The sequence below is a fragment of the Micromys minutus genome (assembly GCF_963924665.1).
Source record: "Micromys minutus genome assembly, chromosome: 27".
NCBI classification, from domain to species: domain Eukaryota; kingdom Metazoa; phylum Chordata; class Mammalia; order Rodentia; family Muridae; genus Micromys; species Micromys minutus.
The window spans coordinates 16081662-16107760 of record NC_137962.1 but is presented as its reverse complement, the minus strand read 5'-3'; the positions used below and the strand labels follow the sequence as shown (position 1 = coordinate 16107760).

Genomic DNA, 26099 nt, shown 5'->3' with positions numbered 1-26099 from the left:
TGAGCCTCAGAGAGCAGCTCCGGCTGTACTAGTGGGATCCACTGTGCAGTCCCATGCAGACTCAGCTGTCGTGATCCCAGGGGACCATTTGAGGCCAGACAGGTCTGAAATAGAAAGCCAGTCCAGGCTCTGCAGGGGGTTTGGCCAACTCTTGACCCTAGTCCAGTTCTACCAAGGGAGCTGAAGCCTAGCCAACTCAGGGTAGTACATGGTCCCGAGGACCAACATGCTGGAAGAGACAGCAGTCTGCAGTTTGCCCAGAGACCAGACTTTGGCTCCATGTGTGACTGGCATCTTGACAAAAGAGACAGCTCCAGGTCTGGCTCCCCTTTTTTCTAACTATGTACCCCACTTGGACAGGTGACTTTACCTCTCTGAGACTGGAATTTGTCCTCCCTAAGACTGGAACCCAGCAGCTCCTTAGAAAACTTAAAGGTTGAGTGAGGCCTAGCACCTGGCCCATGGTGACAGATACCACTGTGGGTGGCCCATTCTGCATTTGTCTGTCTGTCTGTCCGTCTGTCTGTCTGCTTGTGAAACACAGTTTCTCTGTGTAGCCCTCTGACTATCCTGAAACGCACTCTGAGACCAGGCTGGCCTTGAACTCAAAGATCTGCTTGCCTCTGCCTCCTGAGTGCTGGGATTAAAGGGGTCTGGCCCTAGCACCCGGCTTCATTCTGCACTTCTTGTTGATTATGTTTCTAGATGGCAAGATCTATAAGTCGAGCAGAGGCTCACAACGTCCCCTGTGGGTGTCAGCTCACCAAAACAAAGGCTTGGGAGCTTACACTGCTGTCTCAGATCACCTTGCTCAGGGTCATGGTGGGACCCCTTGAAGCCCTCTCAGTTCTTTCAAGGATCACTCAGCCCACAGGAGGCAAAGATAGCTCGGTGTCTTCTCCCCTCCTGGCAATGGTTGCTTTGCCCCAGATACCCAGCAATGTCCTAAGATTCCATCACACCTCAGCCTCCCCTTCACCCACCCAAGCACCTAGCCTGTCACCTATGACCTGTGCACCCTGTCACCACTCAAAGTCCAGCAAGCGCAGCAGCAGCCAAGAGTCCTGCTGAGGCTGTAGACCTCTGCCTCGGGGCTGCCCTGGCTCCTGAGCTTTAGTGCCTCCCTTTTCTTTAGGTCTCTATACCCTGCCCAGTGACAGGACAGGACCCACCCAGGTGCTTCCTGGAGGTGGAGGGGCAATGAGGAGGAAAGGCCAGCACAGCCCTTCCTGTGTTGTTCCAGCGTGGAGACAGGGCAGGAATAGGAACTATATACACCCAGGCTATAGCGGGTCATTCCAGGCATTGAATGTAGAAGAACAGGTGGGTACTGATCCCTAAGCAAGAATCCCGGCTTTCCAGACCACCTCTGGCCAGCTTGTGAAATGCGAGCTCCTTCAATCTCCAGCCATTTTCTTGCCTGCCAATCAGAGCCTTGCCCACAGAAGTGACTTTGAATCCCTTACCCGCAGCCCTGCAGCCTAACAGAAGCCTGAACCCTTCCCTCCCGGGACCAGAAGTCAGTGCTGACCTAGGGGAGGTGGTCTGGCAAGCCGTTGGCTCCTACACTTCTGGGGCTCAGTTTGCCCATGTGGAACAGATATTATGGCGGGTGTGGACTAAGGCTGACCTTACACCCCTCTTCTAGAACCTTCTGTTTCCATAGGATCAAAGCCACCACTGGAGCCCCTAAGGGCTACTGAGACTGTGAAAGTGACCACTCCCTCCCAGCTTCATCACCCTGCCCGGATGGCTTCCCCTCCCTCTGCCCATCCAGGCAGCCCCCTCCTGTGACAGCTCCTTCTATCCACTCCAGAGTCCTGCCCATCTGGGCCGGCTGGATCTGCCAGTAGGTACCCACTTCTTCCTGTAGTCCTGATCACACTCAGTGTGAGCTCTGAGGGCCCAGGGCCTCCTGCACACAGCCCTCCCGCATCCACAGTGTCAGGATGGCTGTTAAGTGGGTGCTCGGGGAAGCACTGTGGTATGGTTGAAGTGAGTGCTAGACATTTGGAGCAGACGGCTAGAGAGAACTGGAACAGTCCTGCACAGCCTCAGCCCCAGAGAGATTCATCCCTAACCCTGCCCAGAGACCAACCTCTGCCAGCGGTCTGCACCTACCTGGATTCCCTAAGTCCCTAGGTGCTGGGATAGGACCCACCCAGCAGATCTTCCTCAGAAACTGGCCAAGCCTTGGGCCAGAAGCTAACCCTGTCCCCCTCCACTCTTCCTGGTCTGAACAGCTGTGGCTCACCCCTCTGTCTAGGGGAGGTGTGCTATCTCTGACTCCACCCCCCACCCCCAACACCAGGCTCCCTCTGGCCCCAGCTCCTCCAGGCAGCCAGGCTTGCAGGGGTGGAGAGGGAGACTGCTCCGCCCCTACCCCTCCCACCCCTCTGCCTGTGTCCAAAAGCAGCTGGCTAGCCTGACGTCAGGCCCTGAGAAGGCACTGTCTGTGGGTCACAGACCTAGAGCTTCGGAGCCCAGGTTCAGCGCAGAGGAAGGCACGGCAAGAGCTGGTGAGTTTCGCAGGCACTGCTGCCTCCTGCACCCCCATGCACAGATCGGGATATCTTCATTGCCCAGTTGGGTGTCTTAGGAAGAAGAGAAGGGAAGAGAAACAGTGCCAGGAAGCAAGCCCAGTTCACAGCCCTCTGCCACAGAGGCAATGGCAGAGATGGAAAGAGTGAGTCTGGAGGGAGAGAGGCAGAAGTGGCACCCTCCCTGCCCCATGGGTTTGCTTTCTATTCTCCCAGTGACCCTCGCCCACTTAGCCCACTCTGGATTTCATTCATGAAATCGATCGCACACTTGCTGTGTATCTGCTTCTGAGTCCAAAGCCAAGGGCTCAGTTTCCTCTCCTGTCATGGACAGCAATGGGATGGTCCCTCAGTCTGGTCTAAGGGCTCATCAAGCAGCATTTGATGAGTTCTGGGTCTCTACCCACTAGCACCAGGAGGTGAAAAGGCTTAGAGCAGCATCTACTTTCTCTGCAGGGGAGCACTTCCACCCACCCCTGGCTCAAGGTCTCTGCTCTAGCCCAGGTCCTTTCTCTATCTCTTTAGGAGTGGGGAAACTGAGGCCCACCGCTGGATTTTTTTGCTCAACCCACAACAGGACCTCCAAGCTGATGCTTCCGGGCTGAGCTTCCCCTGGTGTAGCTGCCCTGTGAAAAGGCAGTGGCGCAGGGTCCCGAGGGGGCTGGCTAGCTGGGAACTGGCTGGTGGCCAGAGTGGCTGGCGGGGCAGACTTGGAGCAGCTGGGTAGCCTTAGACAGGACTGAGACTGAGGCTGTTGGAGGGAAACATAGCCTGCAGGGGTTACCTGCCACTGCCTGACTCTGTGTGCTGCCCTATGCTACAGGCTGCCAGGGGCTTCCCTCCCCAGAGGGGCTGCCTGGCTGTGTGTCTGCTGAGCAGGTCCTTCTTTCCAGCACAGTCAGAAAGACAGGAGCTGTGCTTCCTACTGGAAGCCTTCAGGGGCTTTCTTCAATTCTGTACAAGGTAGTGTGAGATGGGATTGGCTATCAGTAACCCCAGAAGGTCAGAGGGGTCTTTCCTGTTTGTTTGTTGTTTTGAGACAAGGTCTCAATCTATATCCCAGGCAGCCTGGAAACTATTAGCTTCATAGACTATGGAAGGCTTCATAGATCAGGCTGACCTCCCAGTTGCATGGTTCTGTGTCAGCTTTCAAGAGATGGCTTTAGAGAGTGAGTCAGACCCAGTTCCAATGGGTTTGGGGGGAAATGGGGTTGTTCTGTAGTTCTTGGGTGGGTGGGTTGGTTGGTTGGTTGGTTGGTTGGTGGTTGGTTGGTTGGTGGTTGGTTGGTTGGTGGTTGGTTGGTTGGTTGGTTGGTTGGTTGATGGTTGGTTGGTTGGTGGTTGGTTGGTTGGTGGTTGGTTGGTTAGTTGATTTTTAGTTTTTGAGACAGGGTCTCATGTAGCCAAGGCTCATTGTGTTGCTCAGACCTCACACTCACAGCGATCCCCCTGCTTCCACCTCCCAAATTCTGAGATTGTACATATATGTGCCTCTATGCCCAACTCCAGAGGGGGTCTTTCAGAAACATTCATTTGTGATCTTCACAGCTGTCCTGACACAATGCCGTGGCCACTGAGGCCACACCCTCACTAGTTCCAGTCCAGCCAGATACCACGCAAATAAAAGAGGGAAGCAGGTGAACCTGACATGGTTGGGCCATTGAACTGCTGCACAGAGCATGAACTAGGGAAGGTGAGTGATCCAGCCGTGCCCATGCCCCTGAGGAGATGAAGTAGGTTCAAAGTTGCCTGAATAAGACTCCCTCCATAGATCTAGTCAAAACCAAGGCCACTGAATACCTAGGTTACCCTGGCTTTCCACAGAGTACTGGGCCACACAGTGACTCCCTCGGGACTTTGACTGTGTCTGTCCAGCCTTCCCCTACAATACTCTCTTAGATGGCTCTCCTGGTCCTGCTTCCACTCCAGCTGTGAGCTGTATGCAAAGGGACCACCTCAGCCTAAATCCCTTAAGACCCCAGTGCTGGGGTTTGAGCCAGATCTAACACCTGCAGAACTCCCACCTCTACCTGCAGTCTGCAGAGGATGATAGGTGGCTGAGCCAGTCAGTCCTCTAAACAATGGAGGAAAACCATCACAGGGCAGGCAACAGACCTGGGCTGTTGTGCACTCGGTCTCATCAGAGCTTCTTCCCGGGGACTGGACAGTGCAGAGGTCAAACCCAGTACTTCTGCCCCTATTGTGTGACACTGGGCATCAGAATGAGCCTCTCTTGGTCCCTCACAACCAAAATGGGGTCAGCAGAACCTACTTGGAGTTCCCTTGGGAGGGGGAGAGGTTGGTGAGATCTTTGGAAGTATCCTCATAGGGACCAAAGAATGGTGGATGGTAGCTTTATCCTCAGGGATGGTATCCAAGATAGCAGAGACTTAAGGGGCTTCAGGGAGTGTTGTGTGGGATTCCGACTGTGAGTACTAAGCACTTACATCAGGTGATTTAAGCACAGGGAACAGAGTGTGCAGACTCTACTAGGTAACCCAGGCACAAAGAACAGCATGCCCGAGATGGAGAACAGCAGGTGCAGAGACCATGTGCACCAGGCACTCAGAAAAATTAAACAGTTGCCCCCAATCCCTGCACATCCCAGCATCCCTTAGAAAAGCTGAATTGACAAACAGAGTGTCAGAGACTGGAGAAGCTGTAGTTGTCTAGGCTAGAGGTAAGCAAGGGACCAGAATGGGAGGGGGAGCTTGGGAACGTCAGGACCCCCAAGTGTGACCAAATGTGATCCCCCTCCAGAAACAGGAGGCATTCCCATTAGTTCCACTCCCAAACTAAGGTTTCTCAGATGGTGACTTTGGGGAAAATCAGCAAGATACAACCCAGGTCCTATTCACACTAGGGTTTGGTCTACTCCCAGGAAAGCTAGACTATGGGGTCTTAAGACTCCAAGAAAGCTGCCAGGTGACTCAGGGAAAGCCAGATATTTATGCCAGACTGAATGAGAGGGAACCAAAGGACAGTTCAAGCCAAGGGGCTCCTGGATCTAAATAAAGAAGGTGCTACCCAGACCAGCACAATAGTTCACAAGCGTAATCTTAGACCTTGGGTAGCTATGACAGGAGGATTGCTGTGAGTTCAAAGCCAGCCTAAATTTAAATAGTAGGTTCCAGTTTGGCCTGGACCTGAATGTAACTGTCTTAAAAACCATAATTAGTAATAAAAATATAAGCAGGAAGGTGCTTCCCTAACCATGGCTGTCTTGGCCTTAGAAGGCTATGTGGGTCTTTATTGGATTGCACTCTGAGCCCTGGTGGATTTATACATACACCTGTGACTTCAGAGTCCGAAGAACCTCCCAGCTGATGCAACTAGCCTCCCTGCACCCTACATGGCTCTTGGTCCCACCCAACACATATTGGGTCCTCAGGGTCATGACCCTGGGCAGATGGCTTGCCTCTCCTATAAAAGCTGCTGCTCTCTTGGGGCTGTGGAGTACCCATACTCCTGACCAACCAAACCCTAGAGCACCACAGTGCCTGCCCCTCCCAAGCCTGGCACAGAAAGTCAGGTGGAGCAGGATCCAGAGCCAACCTTTAGCTTCCTGGTCCCATGTGGAGTTAGGCAGGTCAGGCAATCTCCAGAAGAGCAACTGCGGGGCCACCAGGCAGCCAAGAAGCCATATGCAGGCATGGTGACAGAGCCTAAGGAAACACCAAGATGAGCTACTCCCACTCACAGGTTAAGGAGAGAGGTAGCCAAGGCCCCTGGTGACCAATAGGGAATCCTAAACTAGGGTACGCCACAGCCTTGTGCGCAGAGCTGTGAGGGACAGAAGTAGTCACTCCAATCAGTGTTTAGGGTAAAGTATATCAACATGACCTAAAGGGGGGGGTACGGAGCCAGGTGACTTGAGAGGTTCATTCTGTCCCTGGGAGCTTCCTGACATCTCTGAGCAATCCTGAGCTGGCTGACATGGCCGCTTGGAATCCTCCAGCATGCTCAGTCTAACTCTATAGCTCTCTTGTGGGCGACGTGGGTATTTCCCACCGAACCACACACCACCTCCAGGTCTCTCTGCAGGACTCCCTTCATTTACATAGGCCCCCAGAATCTTGACTCTACAAGGTGGAGAAAATCCCAAGGGTTCAGGTGGCAAGGGGTGGGAGGGTGAACAAGCTCAAAGCAGACAATTCCATGGAGTGTAATGATGTGGTGGGGTAGGGACAAACGCAGCAGTCTGGGTGATTTCAAAGGGCTTCCTGGAAGAGGCATTAGCCTTGCTCAGCTGGAGGATAGGGAGGGTACAGTTGGAGGCAAAAACCAGTAACAGCCCTCCCACCCACAGCTCCACCCTTAGTGGAACCTTGAGGGCTCTGGGAAGGTGAGCTGTCGCTCAACCATGAGTGTTAGGGCAAGAAACCAGCCATGTTCTGCCGGCTTTGGCAGGGTGGCTATTGTGTGCTGGGCTCTGACAGCCTGCAGCCCCTGAAGTGCTCAGACTAGTGAGAAGGTACAGCTTACGGTATCTTAGGAATAGCAAAACCACTGAGTAAGGAGTAGAAGCCAAGTTGAAGGATTGCCCAGTGGGCAGTGATCATACCTGCAAGAGAGAGAGTCTCTCTAGCAGTCAAAAGCCTTGGTAGCAGAAGGACACTCCAACCCTGGTCAAGACCCAGCCTCAGGTCCCTGGGGCAAAAAGGCTTCCCAACTCCTCTGAAGGCTGTTTGTGTGTGATCTGGGAGACCTAGCCCATGACAGCCTGCTCTCAGCAAAGCCTCAGCTGGCCTACAGCATACGGGCTCTGGCTCTGAGCTCTTGGAGGGAAAAAAAGGAAGTTAGCAGGGCCAAACAAGCCTCCGCCACGCATGCTCACTCTTTGCAGAGGCCCACAGCAGACTTTGCTGCTCCAAAGCAGTGGAGGCAGGGAGGAGGGTAAAGAGGCATAGTGGTCCCAATAGAAGCCTTCTCCTTCCTGGAGGAAGGTGTGGCTGTCAGACTCAGACAGGCCTCTGTGACCTGCTTGCTTACAGCTTCCCTCTTCCTCAAGGGCCAGGTTTTTGCCTCTCCTTCCAGACTTCCCCAGTGTACACGCCCTCTCCACTGGGACTGGGGAGTCTGGGAGTGATCACTTAGCAATGTGCTGAGGACTTCAGTGTGAGGGGAGGAGGTTGGAAGTAGGGGAGCACTTGAGGGAATATCAGGGTTGGAAGTCATGATGGGTACAGAGGCAGCAAACTCAAGGGGAAGGGAGGGAGGGAGGAAGAAAGAAAAAAAGGAAGGAAGGAAGGATCTCATGCCCAGTGTGAGGCCCCAGCTGTGAGGAAAACCACAGCTTCATGAACAAGACCAGGTCTTAGAGGGGAGCAGGATCTCTATGCAACTATAATCCAGGATCAGGGACCAGTATGCAACTGTTCTAGACCAGAGTCCAAGGGATCAGGGTTCAGTCTGTGCATCTGAGTGCAACAGAGACATGTGTCTAGGAAGAGGAAAACCATACATGCAGGATCAGAGATCAAGATGAGCCTGGGTCAGGGTGTGACAGAGATAAGCCTTATTGTGTCTATAGGCTTGAAGATCTGTGTGTATCAGATGCAAAAAAACCTCAGGGCCAAATGATTATCTGTGGTGCCTATTAGCATACCAAGGTGAATGCTGGCCTTCAGGCTCTCTCAGGATCACTAGTAACTGAGTCCATGCTGGTGCTCTTGGCTCTTCTCATTCCTCCCCTCCCCCAGACTTCTCCAACTCAGACACTTCCCCTCCATGCCCCCCACTCCACACCCTCATGGCTTCCCGGTCACTAATAACTCTACTATTGTGTCTATACCTTCTCTCTTTTGTCTTCATCTCTTGGTCCCCCTCTCTCAGTCTCCTCAGCCCATGGCTCTCTTTATCTTCATCCCTCCTCTCGCCCTCCACCCCATCCCCTCCTCCTCTTATGCCCTGGTCCAGTCTGCTGGCCATGTTCGGTTTGCTACTTTCTCCCTCGGCTCTGGATTCTTCCAGACACCTCTGGCTGTTCTCTCCCTCATATCTACAATAAAACCCTCTCCTCAACCGTACCTTGGAGCGGTCATATCCATGGCTTATATACCTGGGGCCTCATAAACCCTCAGTTCACACAGTGTATAATTAGGATCAGGGACCATTCTATCTATGGGATCAAGTTTCAGTGTGTAATCAGGATCCTGGCTCAGAAAGGGATCAGAGCTCTTACAATAAAACAGCAAAACAACAACACACACACACAAATAGGGTCTCTTTATGTAGCTCTGGCTAGCCTGGAATACTGTGTAGACCAGGCTAACCTCCATCTTAAAGACATATGCCTGCCTTTACATCCTGAGTAATGAAATAAGGGTGTATATCACCACACCCAGTAGAGTGCTCAATGTTTGACTAAGGTTGGGCTCAGAGCGTTACATGAGCGGAGGCTTCTTGAGTTACTGAGATCAGGGCTCAGTGTCTGACAAGAGTCAGGGCTCAGTGTGTGAACAAGTGCCCATCTCAGAGTGTGACAGGCTCATTGATTTACTGACATCATGGCTCAGTGAACAAGTTATAGGATTTACTGTGACAATCAGTCCAGGACACAGCTTTGTTTAAAAAGAGGATTCAGAACCTTGGAGTGGAGCAACAGTATGCGTGCCTCCCTCCTTCCTCACCTGACTGGACTCTGGGGTATTCTGAACGTGGCTCCTGGCTCTCTCAAGGCTCAGGATCCCCAGAGTCCTACCACTGGGATGTTGTGTCCCCAACACCTCAATAATACTTCTGGTGATCACAGACGGCCCTGTTTCTGGGGAAGCAGGTCCCTGAAGGTTGGCTACACCCTGGGACTGACTCCCAGAAGGAGAGCTGCAATGTTTATTATCAGTCTCTGATTGTGACACTTACCCAAGGCCAGAGTCTAGGGAGAATTCTCAGAGAGTAGTCTGCCATTGCTTGGCTCTGCATCTTCTCTCTCAGCATTTTCTTAGCTGTAATGTAAGAACCCATCTCTCTCTCTCCTTCCTGGGATCCTTCTGTGTCCTTGATCCTAAGGTAGAGCACATAGCCCCAAAATGCCAGGTCTTACTCCACACTCCCTCTCAACCCATAGAACACCTTTCCTGCTCTCTGTCTGATGATGCCTTAGAACCATAGGGCCACAGAAAGGCCATACAGTTTACTCAGCAAACACTTTCTGCCTAAAAGGGTTTGTGTCCTGGGCAACACAGAGTTCCTCCCTGAAGCCTCCACATGATAGATGTCCAGGTACAGAACTCTGGGACAGAAAGGCATACTGGATGACCTCAGCAGACAGTGATACCTCTGAGCCTGATACAGGTGGCCACCAGCACTACCAGATGGCTCCCTTCAAGTCAAAGCTGAATTTACCCTACTAAGATAGACATTGGACTCTCATCCCCTACCTCCTGGGGATGGCTGGTTGTAGGTTGCGGTGGCCAGAGGGAAGCTGCTGCCTGAGGTAATGAGGCCAAGCCCTGGGAATGGATAATGCTTGGGCTGTTGTTTAGCAGCCAGCCAACAAGAGGACATAAGGAACCAGCCTACGGGTGGGGAGGGTCTTCTTGTGCCCTGCAGGGGGTGGGGCAGTGGGCACCAGCAATGCTTTATATGCAGCTCCCCTCCCTGCCTCTTCCTAGAGGCTTCTTTCCCCTGAAAAACCCCAAAAAATGTCCATATTTGGAGGGTCAGTCAGCTGGGATGGGGGTGGGATCCTGTTAACCCTTCCTCTTTAAATAAAGGGATAAATCAGAGCAGAGTTAAACACTATGACAGGAACATAAACAGCGGGTGGCTCCAGCCCAGCCCCCTGCTTGCCCCACACCACCCTGCACAGTGTTTATTTGACTCACACCGGAGGCCAGGCAGCTAGGCAGCTTGTGCTGGGACCTGCCTCCTGGCTCCAACTCTCAGCACCCATACAGCCCGCTGAGCACCCATCCTCCAGGGGAGGTCCACAGTGGTGATCTGGAGAGGTGGTCCGAGAGAAGGTAAGAATAGACCAGTGCCTAGAGGCTGGGACCTTGACAATGGGTGTGAGGCAGGGGTGTAGCAGGCAGTGTCTAGTCCCCACGTGGGCTAGCTAGTCTTTGTCCCAGCAGAACTGGTTCATCATCCACCAGCTATGTCTGCAATGCTCCCGGAGGCAATGGGATTCCAGTGGCATGGAGTAGAAAAGAAAAGCACATTAGTTAAAGGACTTCCCTAAGGAGGTGCAGCTAGGACGTGTAAGAGCCAGCCCTGAGCTCGCATAGCAGCCCCACGTGTTGGCTTTTCTCTGGAGTCTGAGGACGGTCCTCCTCGCACATGTTTGTCTGTCCAGCAAGGCTGGTTGATCTCTGGAGCCTTAGCATCTTGCTCCATATGCTCCGTTCAGTGTCTGGGTGCAGTGGAGGGAGCTGGGGCAAACAAACGCGTGTGTTGGGGGAATGCCAGATACCTGCAATAATTCCTTTGCTTGCTTCCAAGCTGGGGGTGCCCTGACCACTGCCATGCCCTCTGCATTGTCTACGAGGTCCTGGGATGCTGTGCTCCCCAACACCACTGAAGCAGCGTGGACCAATGGAAGTATGGCAGAGACTCCCCTGTTCCACGTATTCGCCCGGCTGGACGAGGACCTTCACAGCACCTTCCCCAGCCTGTGGCTGGCACTAATGGTTGTTCATGGCACCATTTTCCTTGCCGGGCTGGTGCTCAACGGACTGGCGCTGTATGTCTTCTGCTGCCGCACGCAGGCCAAGACACCTTCGGTCACTTATACCATCAACCTGGTGGTGACTGACCTGCTAGTGGGTCTGTCCCTGCCCACACGTTTTGCTGTCTTCTACGGTGCCCGAGGCTGCCTGCGCTGTGCCTTCCCTCACGTGCTGGGCTACTTCCTCAACATGCACTGTTCTATCCTCTTCCTCACCTGCATCTGCGTGGACCGCTACCTGGCCATCGTGCAACCCGAGGGCTCCCGTCGCTGGCGCCAGCCGGCCTGCGCCAAGGCCGTGTGCATCTTCGTGTGGCTGGCAGCGGGAGTTGTGACCCTGTCGGTACTGGGTGTGAAGTCTGGTGGACGATCGTGCTGCCGTGTCTTTGCTCTGACCGTTCTGGAGTTCCTGCTGCCGCTGCTGGTCATCAGCATCTTCACGGGCCGCATTGTGTGTGCACTGTCGAGGCCAGGCCTACTACGCCAGGGTCGTCAGCGGCGCATGAGGGCCATGCAGTTGCTGCTCACGGTGCTGGTCATCTTCCTGGTCTGTTTCACACCCTTCCATGCCCGCCAGGTGGTTGTGGCACTGTGGCCCAATATGCCCAACCGTACCAGTCTCGTGGCTTACCATGTGGCCGTCACCCTCAGTAGCCTCAACAGCTGCATGGACCCCATCGTCTACTGTTTCATCACCAGTGGCTTCCAGGCCACTGTTCGAGGCCTCTTTTACCAGCGTGGAGAAGAATTCAAGCCCAGCCGTATGGATGTGGTCAGCATGCACAAGAGCACCAAGGGCTCAGCCCCCATTCACATCCTCAGCACCGGTTCTCACACCCTCATCCAGCCTTTGACCAACGGGCCTGAGCCATAGGCAGCAGGACTCTGTCAAGGGTCGAAGGTCAAGGCTCTGGGAGGTTCCAGCCAGACACATCCTGGTCCTGGACAGCAAGTTGATTTCCTATTGATCCACTGGATATGGCTGTCCAGTATGTTGTGATGACAAACTGAGCCCACTGTGCTGTGATTGATTAGCAATGTCTGCAAGGGCTTCAGATAGGGTATAATGGTATGAATGCTGGATGTTTGCCTTTCCTGTGGCTATGTAGTATCTACTGAACACTCAAAAAGATGTCTAGGAACTGCTCCTACCATCCGTGAATTTGTTCCCCGAAAAAGCTCCTCCAGGCAAAACACAAAGATCAATGTTCTGGTGACTTCCAGGAGGGTTAAACCCAACCAAGCAGATGGAGAAACAAGAGTAGAAGGTCATATCTTGGGGGCAATAGTGTTATGTACAGGGAGTAGAGTGAGCTACACCACAGGCCAGCATAGCAATACACGGTGGTCCTCTGTGTGCCAGGAGTTGGACTTGGGTATCTGGTTGACATTTGAACCATTGCAACGCCAAATGAAGAAGCTAGTTTTAGTTGTATTCTTGTGTGTGTATGTGTGTGTGTGTGTGTGCGCGCGCGCGCGCGCGCTCGCGTGCGTGTGCGTGCACGCACGCATGCGTGCGCATGCACACAGAGGGGAAATTGACCCAGACAATTGGATTATAGTGGGCTCAACGCCAAGACCAAATCTCACAGTCTCCAGCATCCCTACATCCAGCTCCTACTTCCATGGCTACCTCCCAGACTCCAAAGACCTAAGCCAGGAATATTCCTGAACCCACTGATCACTGCCCCAGACTCTGCAAGGCCACAGCCCTGTCCAGTGGTAGAAAATGCTAGAAACAAAGATACAAAGCAACTCAAATTCAGGGCCACCAACCCAAGGCCTCTTTGTCTTGTAAGCTCTCGCCTCTGGGGGCCAGAGCTCTCATGGGGATGATTTTCTGATCACCAGCTCCATGCTGGATTCCAGAGACGTCCATTCTTGCCCCTCTCTAGCTCTGGGCTCCTGTTTGGTGTCTGAGGGAGTGGTCTATAGTGGAGGAGCTGACTCTGGGTCACAGTTCCTGAAACAGACTAGATGAGATCTGGGTCCAGAATGTGCACTGGTCTAGTGAGAAGTCTCCTGTATTCCAGGGACCTGAGACTTGAGCGGGCAGTCAGAGCAGGGGCACATAGAGTTTCTACTGATTCCAGGCAGGGTACCCATAGCCAAGTTCAGGGGGGTTTGTGAGAGCAAGAAAGACAATCAACAAGGAGTTTGGGCATGGGGTATAGCTCACTGCTAAATTGTTAGCTCAACATGCATGGTGCTCTGGATTCAACTTTTAGTCCAACACAACCAAACAAAAAGTGGACCAGGACCTGAAACTTAGAGGAAAGGCTTTCTGGGGGGTCATAGGGGACAAGTGCACTTTGTTACTCCAGGCCAGTCATGTCATCTGTCCCCATCCTGTTCCTCAGCCTCCTTATTCCAATTAGGTCTCCATTTCCTGGCTGAGATGACCTGCAGTTCTGACATCATCAAAATATATGAAATTAGTGGGACAGAACCCTGCCTGGGGCTACTTCTTGTCTGTATACATGAGAAGCAGGGAGCAAAATCATTGCATTCTTTTACCCCCTAACCACCATGTACCTGACCCTCAGTAGAGACTTCTGTTGTGCCTCATACTGAGGTACCCCTCAAACAGTAGGTCATACTGAGCCAGAGACCCCAGACTCCATCCTAAGGAGTCTTTCAGGCTCCCATAGGCTTCTCATGACCCTCCTGTGCACCCCAACCCTATGTCCTTATGACCTGAGGCATGATGCCCCTCTGACTCTCTTCTGTGCTATAAGTTCTACTTAAATCTCATAGAGGTGGGGGCTGTGGGCAATGGAAAGGGAGACTGAGGCAGGGCAATGGCTTGCTTAGAGATCAGTCCAAGCTTGCCCCTCTGGGAGCCAGTGATCACAGGGAACCACACCAGCCCCTTTGGCTTCACATGAATATCATTCAAACCTTCTTTTTCAGCGTTCCCCAGTCTCCTACCCCAACCTCAAGGTGTCACGACAGCCAGTCTGTTATCTCTGCCTTTTCCCATTCATCAAAGCTCCCGGTTCCCTGTTGTTATCATTCTAATTCACACTAAAGAGTGAACGGCTAAGCTTGGTGCTAAAGAGCTTGCAATTATTCTGGTACAATATTTTCTAGAAGAAAGGGGTCTCTAGAATGGCTGAGAAGATTGCCCCCCATTCCTAAGTCTAAAGTAGCACCATCTACCTGTGTTCCCCCGAGCCTTGGAAGCTTCTCAGCCTTAAGAGTCTTTAGTGAAGCATTTCTCGGACCTAGGCAGGAGCTTGCTACTATTCAAGCCAAGAGGACTGGCTGCCATCTCAGGAGTCAAAAGCCAGGCTTGGTACCATCCTCCCATCTCTGAGAACTCAGACAACCTGTCTTGAAGCTGTGGGGCCTCAGCTTCCCCATGCCCCACTCCCTTTTCCTCTCTTCGGAGATGGAGAGTGGATTTTCGGGGCTAGGCATCTTGACAGGTCTCCCTGGTCTTGGGAGGTGAGAACATCGCCCTACTTCAGAGATATTGCTGCTAAGGGTTTGTCCAGAAGGGCTTTTCTCAGGCCCATGGCTTTGAGGTCTTGGTGACCAGTCTCTCTTCCCTCCCCAGATTTTCAAAACGCCAAATGACGTGAAATGTGTATTTATAGCCGATGTAAACAGCATCCTTCGGTAGAAGTCCTTGCCTTAAATTAACACTGTTTATTTTCTCTGTGCCTGGCTCAGCGCCCAGCTGGCTGGTGGGGGTACCCAGCCTAAAGAGACCTGTGTGCCCCTCCCTCTTCCCTCACTGTGGGACACCCAAGGAAGGAACGAGATAGATGAGCAGGAGATGCCTCACAGTGTCTCACCAGATTCTTAAGGTGTGACCTAAAGGCAGGGGGAGCATTGCCCCATCTGTGGGCCTACTAAGCACCTGGAAGCCATTGTCTCTGCCCTTAAAGGTGAGGGTACCCACTTCAGTTCATTGATGGGAATAATGTATCTGGAAAGGTTCTACTTGGTCCTCTGGTATCCAGCTTTTGGCTTCTCAAGCAGCCTGACCGGCCTTGGCCCTGGGAGGCTCAGAGGAGAAAGGGGTGCAGGGAGGGACTTTGGCTGTACAAGGCTCATCATTCTTTCTGTCTGGCACCCTAGAGCAGCCGGAGGCGTCTAGAGGTAAATATTAGGGACTGTTTAGATTAACCTCCATTAATAGCAGGAAATGTCACCTCGGATGCTTGCCCTGGCTTCCTGTAGGCCTGAGGCGGGGCTAGTCCAGCTCCAGCTGATGCTATGCAGTAAATTGTTTGAGTGAATTCCAAGCTCACACCCTCCACATCCATGCTCCCAAACTCAAAGCCACCTTTTGGAGTGGGAGGGCTCACTCAGCCTGCCACAGCTGCGTGAACCTCACTTGCACTTCCTAGGGGCATCCTGGAAGCCAGGTACAAACAAGGGACGGAAACATCACCTGGCTGGTTGTAGGCACCATCACATATCCTCTGGGCTTGGTTCTCTTCTCGGAGAGCAACAGTGAGGTTGGAAAAACAACGAGATAAAGCAATGCCCTCCAGTGTCACCCAAAGACCGGACCGGAACTCTTCACAAAGACCATGCCCCAGCCAGTACCCAAATACACAGGAGCTGCTGAAAATGTGGGTCTGGCCAAGGAGACAGAGAGTCATGTCCCCTGAATGCCAGCAAAGGTCACTTGGCCTCAGAGCAAGGTATGGGGGAAGGGCAGAAAAAGTGGAAAGCCCCCTCCTACTACCAAAGCCCACTCTCTTAAACACATCTTCCCTATTCCAGAGTTCACAGGACCTCATGGCCTAGAAAGACCTCTAGACCTCAGTCCACAGTGCTCCCCTGCCTGTGACACACACACACACACACACACACACACACACACACACACACACATCCAGCTCACTCTGCCCCATCTCAAGACAGTTCTAACTCACAATATTGCCAGTACCTCCAGAGCACTTACTCACCTGGGGACCACCTCCATCCTTTGCCTTGCTCCCTGAGGTCACTTCTCCCCAGCCCACCCAAAGATAAAATCTATTTCTCAGCACCCTCCACCCTGAGCCCCTCATCAACTCTTACCCCACTGACTTTACTATCTTTTTTTAAAGATTTATTTATTTTATGTATGTGAGTACACTGTTGCTGTCTTCAGACACACCAGAAGAGGGCATCAGATCCCATTACAGATGGTTGTGAGCCACCATGTGGTTGCTGGGAATTGAACCCAGGACCTCTAGAAGAGCAGTCAATGTTCTTAACCACTGAGCCATCTCTCCAGCCCTTCACTATCTATGTTGTTTTACTGTCTATCACTAACCACCCTAAACCTTCTGATTCTCCAGGTGAACCCACTGTCCCACACTGTGACATCTTCCTATACCCTGGCACTGGTAGCCTGCTGGCACAGCTGGGACCAGGCTTGGGTCAGGCCGTGTTAAGAGCGAGTGAACCTGGTCATAGGAGGGCTTCGTGGCAAAGAAGGGGTCCTCTCCCTTAGCCCCTTCCCCATCTGTTTCCTCATCTGCACCTAGAACTCAACTTCACTGGCTCCCAGCCCCAGCAAGGGGGTGAAAGAGCCTCCAGAACCACCAAGCCTGCTTCCCCTTTGCCCAGCACCTGGAATCAGATCTCGTCTGAGACTTAAATGGGAACTGTTCTGTAAATAAGCTGCTTAACCCTCTGGTCTCCTCCTCTCTTAACCCGTGGGCTCCATAGGACTCAAGTGGTAGGGTTGTAGATGAAACCTGAGTGGAAGTCCAATCCATCCTAACCTATGAGGTCAGCAGACACAAGCAGAGTCTAGGCTGGTCATAATCTGAGCAGGGATGGTCCTTGCTGTGTTCTCTGAACTGATTCTCAGCCTCTTGTCCATGGTGGGCTTTCTAGGCTGATGACATAACAGTATTTCTGGGGTTGAGGCAATCTTTGTATTTTACATGGACTGGGTTCACAGACCACCAGTTCACAAGGGACACAGTGGGACAGGCACTGGCTGCCAGAGCTGCTAAGTTGGGGTGGGGCTCTGAAGAGCTGGGCCCAGGGTCACTGCTTTCTATTCCTCATCTGCTGCCCACACAAACTCCATCGTTTCTCGGTGGCAGTAGCCAGGCTTCTAAGACCATGAGCCTGACAGCGTCAACCTCTTGTTGCTTTACTCATGTTGGGGAGCAGGGACCAGGTCCCAGTGGGCTTCACTTTCTGGCTAGACCAGGGCTGCCGCCACCTCCCACCCCTGCGTAGCAAAGACATCCAAACATACAGTGATAAGATGTGGCAAGCCTCCCCACCACACTGTCCCATGATGCTAAGCTCTTGTCCGTGGTGGGGAGCCCCAGGGCTTTGAGTTCCCCACCTCGTTCTTCCTAGAGCAAAGCCATTGGGTTATATCAGGGAAGTTTCCAGAACCCTGCTGAGGAGTTCATAGCCTCATGAGGACAGGTGTCCAGAGAAGATCCAAACGAGGTGACAGGAAATTCCCACTTTCCTGTCAATTGCTCATGTTCTCTTAAGTTCTGACCTTTAGAGTGAGAATACAAGAAAAAGTGAGTATGTGTGGCCAAGGAATAATCACCTCAAGTTCAAGGTCACCGTAGACTACATAATAAGGCCCTGCCTCAGAAGGCAACAAATGAGAGTCTATGCATAAGTAGGTACATATGTACACATATATGTAGACACATGCTTCTGGTCATTTAAATGTGTGTGTACACATGGATATATACATATATAATGTGTATATATATATGAAAATGTGCATTTGTCTGTGCTTATGTATACATATATGTGTTTGCATGCATATACCTATATATATGCATGTATGTACAAGTATATGTGTATACCATATGTGATTATGTGCATGCATAGTTTTAAGTCATTGTGTGCTTATATATATACATATATATGTGTGTATGCGAGTATGACTGTGAATCTGTGTATACAAGGATGTTACTTTGTGTATGTGTCTGCATGTGCATGTAATATATGTGTATGAATGTATGAGCCTACATATACACAGGTATAAATCTATATGTGTGTATACCCATGTATATATGTGTATGTATGTATGTATGTATGTATGTATATGTATAAGTCTGTGTGTACATGGTTATAAGCCTTTGCGTATGTGTCTGTGTGTCTATATGCATGTGTGTGCATGTGATGGTTGTCACGGCTGTTAACCTGAAAGGATATGGAGTCACCTGGGAAACACCATATCCCAAGAGGTTTCCTTGATAATGGAGGCCTACCCTCTGAGTGGGTGGCACCTTCCTACAGCTAGCCCAGATATGGAGGTCTGAGGAAAAGGCCGAGCTGCTCACCCTCCTGTCTTTCTGAATGGGTTTAAAGTAGCCCCGTTAGAAAGAAACTTCTCTCCACTCTGGCCGGATCGATAGGAAAGGTCTCTTGAGGGGGACCCACTTCCGGCACCAGCGTTATGTGTTAGTTACATCCCTTGTTGCCATGACTCAACAGCTGACAAGGAACACCTTAAGGGTGCCGGTAAGGTGACTCAGCAGTTACAGGCGATTACACACCAGCCTGTCTCCGTGTCCTACGAGGTGACAGAAGAGAACCAAATCCTGTGAGTTGTCCTCTGACTGCCACTTGTGTGCCGTATCAAGCTCACACCTGCACTCTCCCACACAGTTAGTAATAAATACAAATGCTTCAAAAGAAGCAATTAAAGGGTTTATTTAAGGCTATAGTGGAAGAGTTCAGTCCAGTATGGAGGCAGGAGGGTGAGGTGACTAGTCACACTGTGTCTGCAGTCACAGTGCCTGTGTGTGGTGCCTGTGTATGTAATCAGTGTGCATCTGTGTGTCAGCATACCTGAAGGGGCATGTGTACACATGTGCACATACGTGTGAATCTGTGTGTCAGTCCTTGGTATTCAGCATTTAATAATTAGTGATTCATTTCAGCTGCTTAAGAAGACAGGACTATTCCAGAAAAACCTATCCCATTCTCTCAGTTCCTACACACACACACACACACACACACACACACACACACACACACACACACGTGCGCACACACACTGTGGTCTCAATGATAGAGTCCTCAGTTGACACACATCCCATACATTGGAGGTAGCCAAAGATAAAAGAACAATTTCCGGGTCCCAGACTGGGTGCAAGATCACTGAGCTTCATCCTGACTTGAAATAGATCTAGAGTGAGGCCAACTTGTAACCTTGGAGACGTCATTTGCACCGGAGTATCTGTGACCCATGGCCACCAGGTGGCGCTTGCTGGCTAGGAACAGGTGTCAGAAACCCTGACAAGCACTCTGAGGAGCCAGCTTCCCACTCTACCAGGGTTACCAGGGGCACCAAGTCTAGAAGACAGAGGCCTTGCACTTATCCAACTGTAGGGAAGGACCTCCCCTGTAGGGGACAAGTTTGGGTAAAGGGCAGAGCCTTCCCCATTTTTTGCTAGGGTCCGAGGAGGACATCCTCACCACATGCTTATTCTCTTGGAGGGCCTCACTGAGGGCAGCCCAGTGATCACACATCCTCACCACCTCCTCAGCTACACAGCTTGGGTCCTGAGCACCTTCGTCATGTCTTCATCTGTGCTCATGGGAAGTATGTGGGCAGTCATCTCTGAACGTGCCCTTCCCTGCGGAAGGGGGCCTGAGCTCAGCAAGGGCATAACATCCATCCACGAGGACTTCCGTCTGAGTCAGACACCAAGACTCTCTTGGAGGAGCATCCAGAGGCCACACTTGAAGAACAGGCAATCAGCAAGCAGATACACAGAGACAGGGAAACCGAGAATGGCTCGGCTTTTGATGAGGGGCTGGGGGCTGCCCTGGGATGTGACCTGAGGCTTGGGCAGGGTAGAAGCTCCCTGACTCAGGGATAATAAACCTGACCTCTGGCTCTGGCCTGAGTTACCCTCATCCTGATGCTCTTGGCAAACTGTTGCCTGGCATGTGGGTGTGCAGAGCCTGGGAGTGGAGAGAAAGAGAGCTGTCCTTCTGTTAGGGAAGCCATCGGTGGCCAGGCTCTGTGGCTGAGCAGACCTGCAACCTTGACCTTGATTTCTCCTGATTCAGTACACGAGTAAACCATGCTGCAGGCTCGGAGGCATCCCTGCCTGTAAACTGTGTACAGTGTCAGCCAAGAAACCAGTTGCCTGTAAGCACTTAAACCCTGGCGCCAGCCAGGAACCAAAGAGATCAGCTGATTCTGGCCTTGGAGCCTGAAGGCCCAGTTTCATAGTGTGCAAACTGTGCCCTAATCCAGGAGCAGAGTCCTACTCTGCCCGGTATAAAGCTAGCACGCTGAAGAGCCACTCTCTTAACCCCACTGCCAAGCAAGTATTGTCATCCCTATATGACAATGAGGAGATAAAGAGGAAGGAACATCAAGTAGCCGGGCCTGGAGTCACCCCCAGGAGTAGTGGTGGAGCTGGACAGGAAGCAACTCCCTTCCCTCCCTTGGGCCATGCCTCAAGGCCTCCAGCCTCTCCATCCATAAGCGGGTGGCCTCTGTGGACAGAGTCACCACCCTTCTTGCAGATATGCCAAACTATAACGACAGGTGATCTGTGGAAGCAGAAAGCACCCCACAGTCACCCATGGTCACCAGTTTAAATATTTTATTCAGAACAGAAGAGATGGCTCAGTGGTTAAGAGCACTGGCTGTTCTCCCAGAGGGCTTGCGTTCAGTATCCAGAACCCACATGGCATCTCAAAACCATTTGTAACTCCAGTTCCCAGGGATCCCTCACCATCTTCTGATCTCCACGGGCACCAAGCACACAGGTGATACACAGACGTACACTTACAAATAAATAGTAGGGAAAGACAATCTTGTTCACAAGCCTCGCATGGTGAAGCATGCTCACAACCACTGCAGTCTGGAGACTGAGGCAAGAAGATGAAAAGAGGAGCTGGAGAGATGGCTCAGCGGTTCCAGAGGTCCTGAGTTCAAATCCCTGCATCCACATGGTGGCTCACAGCCATCTGTAACGAGATCTTCTGGTGTGTCTGAAGACACTGACAATGTACTCACATGTATAAAATAAATAAAATCTTCTAAAAAAGAAAAAGGAAGATCAAAAAAGTTCCAGGATATCCTGTGCCACACAGAGAGGCTCTACCTTTAAACAAACAAACAAACAAACAAAATTCACTTTATCTGCTATTTGGGAGCCCAGAAAGTTACCTTCCCTGACTCATAGAATCTGGCTGGCAGCTGAGCACACTACATAGGCAGGAAAAACAGGTCTGAGGATAGGGGTGTACCAGCAAACAGCACCTCACATACCCAACCACACAGTGCTGGAGGTAAAGCAGCAGCAGGCAGAGTAATGGAAAGATGCCAAGGTGCCAGTGGCATGCAGTCCTGGACCTGTGCCATCAAGCCGAAAGCATAATACAGGCCTTAGGGACCAGTGGGCCCTGTCCCAACAGCCATGGCCATGACATTGCCGTAAGCTGTTCGGCCACAGAGGATAGCATGGAACGGCAGACCATTGTCAGCCAACCACCTGGCTCCAGTAGGGCTTCTGGCCTGCCACGGGGCTTCTGGGCTCCAGAACCATCTGGGGTCCAGCCACAGCAAGACTTTGTGTCAGGCAAGGTGCCTGCCACCTCTTGGACCAGATCATAGCTCTTCCACCCTTTCTCCCACCATTCACAGAGTGAGCTCATCACCCCGTCTTCTGCCCCTCTGCCAGGAGCTTTTTGCTGGAGCAAAGGTAGCAATGAAGATGGGGGTGGAGGGAGGGCTCAAAGCTTTGGCTTTCCACAAATGAATCAGAAACCTTTTTTTAAGCTCCACAGACTTCCATATGCCTCCTACCCATAACCGTGGCTTCTGGCCAAGGCCACCCAAGTCCCTCAATGTATGAAACCCTTTGGGTTGTTGTGCTTGTCACAGACCCTTAAAGAACATAAGTCATGGGAATGACCTGAAGAGTGTTGTCACAGGTCATTTCCTAGCTAGACAGCCAGGCAGGTCACATCTGGCTTTAGCTGAATAGCAAGCCCTTCCCTCTCCTGCTTCCACCCGGAAGCTATAGGTGGGATGGGCTGTATCCCTGCTGATGGGCTCAGCTCAATCTTCTGCAACCTGTGTTTCTCATCAAGTTCTCATAGGACCCTTGTGAGCAGGCCAGTCCTGCAGTGGGGGTGGGGGTGGGATATGGAAGGCATATTACAATGAGAGCTGGGGCAAGAGACAGAGGAAAGGTCCCAGGTCTCACCTGAGCCCAGTTCTGGTTTCCAGGTGGGTTTCCCTTGACATCTATGCATCTGAAACACTGGAATGGAAGCAAGGCCCAGCCCTTGGCTGATGTGACCTTTGGGCTTGTGATTTTTGCCTCCCTCAGCTGCTGTTTTCTAACTGCTAAAATGGTCACTATGACCCTCCTTCTTCAGGTTACTATGCTAAGAATTCGGGAAAAGAACAAGGCATAGTTCACGGCACACAGCCTGCTGCTTCATCATTCCGCACACTCTCAGGAGCACCTGCTATCAGCTTTTTCGTGACACGGGGTGTGGTTTGAGGTGTGCAGCATCGAACCAGGCACACTCCCTATCCTCAATCCAGTGTGGGTGAGATTCCCACAGAACTCCAGCTGGTTCAAAGGAAGGCTCTCCAGAGACGTGACATTCAAGCCGACTTGGTTTCCCTCCTTTCTTTCTTTTTACTCCCTTGAGATCAGGTCACATGTGATACACTACCTTCACCTCAAATGCACTCCTGGCAATCCTCCTGCCTCAGTCTCCAAAATGCTGGGATTTCAGGTATAAACCACTAAACCTGGCTTAGTTGGGCTTTGCAGGATGTGTAGGAGTTTTTTTTTTTTTTTTTAAATGGGAGAAATTAATAAAGGCATCTCTAGCAGCAAGTCCATAGATAGATGTAGAACTGGAGCCCATGTCATAGGACACACAGGTGACCAGCTAGTAGAATAATCCAGGCAATACTCCCATTATTGGGTCTCCGGGACCTTGTCTATAAAGAAGACTGGAAAAGCCCATGTCCGAGGAAGCTCCCGGCTGTGGATGATCCTCGGCCTGTACTCAGACTTCCTATTTAACTTTCCATGTGTGTTGTGAAAGCCAGGGCTATTTTTGTCCACACTTGACTATTTGTGGGTCCAGAGCCTGTCCTTTCCCACAGAGGACAGAGCTGAGCTGCCACAGCCACGCTGCCCACTCCCAGGCTATGGTGGGAGGGGAGGCGAATGGAGCAGGAACTTAGAGAGGGGCAGATGAGGGAGGGACCAAATGCTCCCTAGTAGGTCCAAGGATCCTCTGGGAAACCCTCAGCTAGTCTGGTTCGGGAAGTCAGTCGGTTTTTATTTTATGTCTAAGTGCCATGTGTATGCCCGCTGTTCCCAGAAGCCAGAAAAGGACCCTAAGTCCCCTGGCATCCTGTGGGTACTGGGAATTGAACCCAGGTCTTCTTAATGAGCCAATGCTATGCTGACTCCAACCTAGTTTTTTGGGTTTTTTTTGTTTTTTTTTTAAATATATTTTACACAAATTGGTGTTTTGCCTATGAGTGTCTCTCTCTCCTGGAAATGGAGTTACAGATGGTTGTGAGCTGCCATGTGGGTGCTGGGAATTAAATTCAGGACCTCTGGAAGAGCAGCCAGTGCTCTTAACCATCAAGCCATCTCTCCAGCCCCTAGTCATTTATATTATAAGCAGAGGCTCACTCTGTAGCCCTGGCTTGCCTAGAACTCCCTATATAAACCCTATATAGACCTCAAACTTTTGTGCCCAAGTATAAATGGAAAGCCTCCTTTAACAGATGAGGTGGGGCCCAGGCCAGTGCCTGGGGAGGGGTCAGCCACCTTCCCCAGCACAGTGTGTTTTTCCCTTATCAACAGCTGAAAAAAAAGAAAGAAAGAAAAAAACCCTACATATTGCCTGCCTGGCAGAGGCCCCTTCTGGTTGCCTAGCAACCTCCCCACTTACTTTCCTGTCCAGAGTATTAACCCAGGGGTGTTGAACCTGGAAGAAGACTAGGGAGAAGAGAGTCTGGCTTTTCCATAAACCAAGCTGTCTTCCCTGTAACCCCAGATGAACAGGGAGAAGGCAACGGACCACTACCTTCCAGACACAATGAGCAAAGCCCTGGCCCCTACTGTCTCGCTTCCGCTCGAAATCCCTGGTTAGGAGGACTGACCCTTTCCTGACAGACACAAGAGGCTCTACTAGTGTGGTGAGAGTCAGGATTGCCAGCAAGAAGGGAAAGTGGTCCGTGGAACGTCAGGCTTAGGCAGAGGGAAGAGATCATGCCTTGGCCAAGAAACAGTATTTCAAAGGGCAGGAGGACCAGGAACAGCCAAGGGACAGCTCAGGAAAAACAAACTTCACAGCAAGGCTGACCTAGATGTTGATGCCCCAATCAGTATGGACTACCAGGGAGCAGACAACGGAGTGCCGATAGATGGCCCAAGAAGGACAACGTTTGCACGGACCACTGAATCCTGTGGGCCCCGTCCTCCAGTCTCCTAGGATACAGGAACATTCACATTGAGAACTTTCTGACCCTCTGACCCCGAGGGCCTATGGGTACATCAAAGATGTCTAGAAGAACAGCAGTTCTGACTGGCCCACCCCCAGCACACAGTCAGTAACCCAGCCAGAGCCAACTCCCCCTTCCAGTCCAGTAATTTGTTATCAAACCTACAACCTTCCACACCTCTTCCCAAACACCAGCTCTAGTGAGATCCAGGCTACACCAGCCACCTCCTACAGGAGGCCTGCCTTCTTCCAGATTTCCAGCCCGAGTCTCAGGAAGCTTCTCTCCTTGCATAGGCTGAGAGACCCAGGAGCTGGAAGGTAAGGGGTGTAGAGTGTAGACAGAGCTATGACCCTAGCACCAAGCCCAGGGTCTGGGTAGAGAGATTTCTTGACCAATGGCCTTCCCTGACCTCTGGACCACTGCTACAATCAGAAGGCAGAAACAACGTAAGTGTGCACCAAAGGGTGACCACATAGACATTCTTCTGTGGCTGATACTTGACCACAGAAAGGGGACACTCTGACATACGCCTTGAGAGGTAGCTTTATGGTTAGAGTACTGGCTTCTTCCTGAGGACCCAGGTTCTTATCCCAGCACCCCCATGATGGTTCAGAACCATCTGTGACTCCAGTTTTATGGGATCTAATACCCTCTGGCCTGTGAGGACACCAGGCACACAAGTGATGCATATATATAGTTTTTTTTTTCACGTGTATGGATTATCTGCCTGTATGTATGTATGTATGTGTGTATGTATGTATGTGTGTATGTATGCATATATTCATGCATGTATACAGGCAGAACAAAAGAAGGCCAGGCGGTCGTGGTACATACCTTTAAACCCAGCACCCAGGAGGCAGAGGCAGGTGTGTGTCTCTGAGTTCAAGGCCAACCTGGTCTACAGAGGTTCCAGGACAGTCAGGGATACACAGAGAAACCCTGTATCTCAACATACCCTCCTCCTCCCCCCATAGAAAAAGAAAGGAAGGAAGGAAGGAAGAAAATGTCTGGCTAAGTGAAAACGCCAAATTCAAAGGCAGCTCTGCTGATCCGGAGGAGTCTGGCAGAGGAGACCCTGGAGCAGAGCCGGAGCTAGTGGCTGAGGCTGAAGTAGAACTGGGAGCAGCTGCGGGTGGGGGGGGGCGGCGGGGGGGGGGTGGTTCCTGGCTCTTTGCATAGGAGATGTAAGCTGCACAAGGACGGTGCTCTCACAAGCATTCCATCCACCGGATGCCAGCAAAGGTCGGCCTGGTGCCCTGAGTGAAAAGCTATTACCAAACACCCTTATCTACTGACCAGAAGAACAACGCCCTGAGGAGGTGTGAGCACAGACCACAGGTGCTGTTTGTGTTTGGAAATGGGCTCAGGATGCTCCAGGCTCAGCCCAGTGCTCAGTAGGAAGCCAAGTCAAGTGTGGGGGACAAGGGTC

The 26099-nt window shown here is 51.7% G+C and overlaps 1 protein-coding gene across 2 annotated transcripts; it reads left to right on the top strand.

Moving 5' to 3' along the window:
- Positions 1-2463: 2463 nt before the first annotated feature.
- On the top strand, positions 2464-12506 carry GPR20 (G protein-coupled receptor 20). Of its 2 annotated transcripts, none has more exons than XM_080939490.1 (2): positions 2464-2519; positions 10986-12506. In XM_080939490.1, exon 2 carries the CDS (start codon positions 11009-11011, stop codon positions 12083-12085), a length of 1077 nt encoding a protein of 358 aa, XP_080795616.1. In that variant the 5' UTR covers positions 2464-2519; positions 10986-11008; the 3' UTR covers positions 12086-12506. The 2 variants fall into 2 exon arrangements, with proteins under 2 accessions (XP_080795616.1, XP_080795615.1); XM_080939489.1 differs by lacking the exon at positions 2464-2519 and adding an exon at positions 4115-4233.
- Positions 12507-26099: the final 13593 nt, after the last annotated feature.

Bases quoted from the DNA above. Each gene is read 5' to 3' on its own strand.
- GPR20 (XM_080939490.1), top strand. From the start codon at position 11,009: ATGCCCTCTGCATTGTCTACGAGGTCCTGGGATGCTGTGCTCCCCAAC.